The 2760-nt window shown below is 34.5% G+C and overlaps 1 protein-coding gene across 2 annotated transcripts; it reads left to right on the forward strand.

Annotated features, from left to right (window-relative positions):
* Window positions 1–285: 285 nt before the first annotated feature.
* LOC131440050 (uncharacterized) lies at window positions 286–1826 on the forward strand. Of its 2 annotated transcripts, XM_058611141.1 has the most exons (3): window positions 286–570; window positions 634–793; window positions 846–1826. In XM_058611141.1, exons 1-3 carry the CDS (start codon window positions 391–393, stop codon window positions 1322–1324), a joined length of 819 nt encoding a protein of 272 aa, XP_058467124.1. In that variant the 5' UTR covers window positions 286–390; the 3' UTR covers window positions 1325–1826. The 2 variants fall into 2 exon arrangements, with proteins under 2 accessions (XP_058467124.1, XP_058467123.1); XM_058611140.1 differs by having other exon boundaries at window positions 286–793.
* The last annotated feature ends 934 nt before the right edge of the window (window positions 1827–2760 follow it).

Genomic DNA, 2760 nt, shown 5'->3' on the forward strand with positions numbered 1-2760 from the left:
AACTACGAAACGAAGATCTACAGGCTTATGCACTGGCCGTAACCACGCTTTTCAAATTTGAAAGAACGGTAACTACGTTCTTACGATAACAATTGAACCATAAAAGAATAATCTCTTACAGGAAAACTATTTTATCGCTAGAGGAGGAGATCGCCGTAATCCTGGGGGCAAAATAGCAAACAAAATAAGCAATTTAAAGCAGAAGAAGCGAAAAAGTGACTCCAAAGAAGAAAATAACTTTAAAAACCTAAAACTAACGCAAACAGTTGAACCCTCCCGTGAGTTTGATAAGAACGATGCTACTGAATGGTTATTTCTGAATCACGAACCATGGTCAACTGTTTTAGAAACATGGTCAACAAGCTTTGGTTACCGTAAACAATTTGATAAATGTTTGATAAGAACGATGCTACTGAATGGTTATTTCTGAATCACGAACCATGGTCAACTGTTTTAGAAACATGGTCAACAAGCTTTGGTTACCGTAAACAATTTCTTCAGAAAGAAAGAGTCATTCCCAAACTTCTAGACACATTCTCACACTACAAAAGCGTTCACGGATATCAACTCGTGAGTACAAACTGGTATGTTTTTTATTCTCAATATAATTTCAAATTTTCTCTATTATTGCAGATCGACATTGATTTTCGTCTTCTGAATGCCAGCGCAAGCAATTATTCTCAAAAAATAGCAACTGTGATACCAGCAGTTGTATCATTTGCAACTACAAAAGCGGTGGATCCATCAGCTAATGAACTGGTCAAGGCTTTGACCGATAGTTTGGCAAGTGATGGTATGAATCATAAATACTAATAAAATGGTTTATTTAATGGTAATATTTTTAGATACAAAACACTGCGCACTGTTGCTTTTATTGAATACTGTGTTACCACCTACCTCAGCAGCATTCCGGTTTAAACCCACTATTCGTCTTGCTCAAGAGGACACGATCATTTTCGCAGCATCTCTTTCCGAAGCAAGACTGAAAGTACAAAACATTTACGAAACATATATAGAAAGAAATTTACCGGTAGTACCAAAACTAATTGCACTGGGCAGTGACTATAAAAGTCTTGAAGGACGGTTTTTTGTTCAATATAATGATATCTGCTACGAATTCAAGTCAGCAAGACGAGCCACTGATGTACTGATTAAACTATCAGTAGTATTTGGTTTACAGTCATCAAGAATTTCAAAATTAGTTTGGAATTTCATAAAGCATTTTGCTTATGATATAAAACAGCGAGAGTCGTATGCCAGTATCAATAATTTGTTACATTATTTAAGTGGTTGTGAGGCAGGAGTATCATATAACAATGATTAGCTGTATGTTTCAAGGCTGCGCTCAAACGTTCTCAAACGGCAATGAGTATTTAAACCATTTGAAATTACTACACGAAGTACCTGTAAGTTATCTCTACAAATGCACAATGCCAAACTGTAAACAAATATTTACTAAGCTATACCCATTTCAAAAGCATATCAGGCATCATCCAGGACTTGAAAATAAACCGTGTACACCGAACAAAGTGATAGATGGTCAGAAAGCACATTCAGTAGAAGAGTTCTTGTTAGGTTCAGACCATGTTGTTAAAAAACGTATATTAAATATTGGCGATTATTCACCCTTGGACGAATTCATTTGTGGATTAGAACGAATCGATAACGCAGCAGTTAAGTTTACATTAAGTATGCACGCGAAAAATAATTTCACCAGAAAAGACGTTTATGAGATACAGCAGGAAGTAACTAACATTTTCACAGACATAGCAGATCAAATTGAAAGCTTGGACATATCTTCAGCAACTCCAGAAACGAAATATAGGTTTGGCAGTTATATGGCGAAATTGCGAAATATGTTTAGTCCAATAAACACCGATCATAAATTTTTCCAACATTTACTAGTCTCAACAAAACTTGAGTTGCCATTAATGGTAACTTTAGATGATACAGATCTTAGAGTACAATCGTTAAATCTTGAAATGGAACCTGAAATAGAAAAAACAAAAAAATTCTTAATAATGATGCCGATAGAATCACAGATTAAAATATATCTTGAATGTAACGAGGTATTTGCGCGAATATTTGAAAACTCAACGTTTTTAAAGCACAGTCAAAGTGTTCGAAACTTTGTCAATGGATCAAAATGGAGAGAAATAATACAAAAATATAAACATGACTTACTTTTACCAATTTGGCTATATTCTGATGAGTTTGAAATCAATGATTGTCAAAGCTCCCATAGTAATCGCCATTGTATATGTGGCATTTACTTTAGTATTCCATCTATTCCCGAAGAATTCATTGCAAAACTCACCAACATATTTATAGCAGGAATGATAAAAAAAAGCTGACATAAAAGAGCATGGCATTAACAAATTAATAACTCCTTTAATTGATAAATTTATAGAATTAGAGAATCGCGGAATTAATATTACTGTAAAGGGAGAAATGAAGTTTGTTCGACCTGTCTTATGCTTGTTTCAAGGAGATAATTTAGGAATTCATTCAACTCTACTATTATCGGGAGGATTTAATGCCACTTTTTATTGTCGATTTTGTCGACGTCCTAAAGATCTTCTTAACAAAGACTCCAAAGAACACCCGCAGATTGTTTACGTCGACGACAAGATTATGATCAAGATATTGAAATTAATAATCATGGTGAAACTGGAATATCTGGTTACTCTATATTTAATCAACTGCCGTCGTTCCATGTTATGGAAAACAAAAGTATCGATGCTATGCACGATCTTTTCA

The sequence above is a fragment of the Malaya genurostris genome, unplaced genomic scaffold (assembly GCF_030247185.1).
Source record: "Malaya genurostris strain Urasoe2022 unplaced genomic scaffold, Malgen_1.1 HiC_scaffold_56, whole genome shotgun sequence".
Lineage (NCBI taxonomy): Eukaryota > Metazoa > Arthropoda > Insecta > Diptera > Culicidae > Malaya > Malaya genurostris.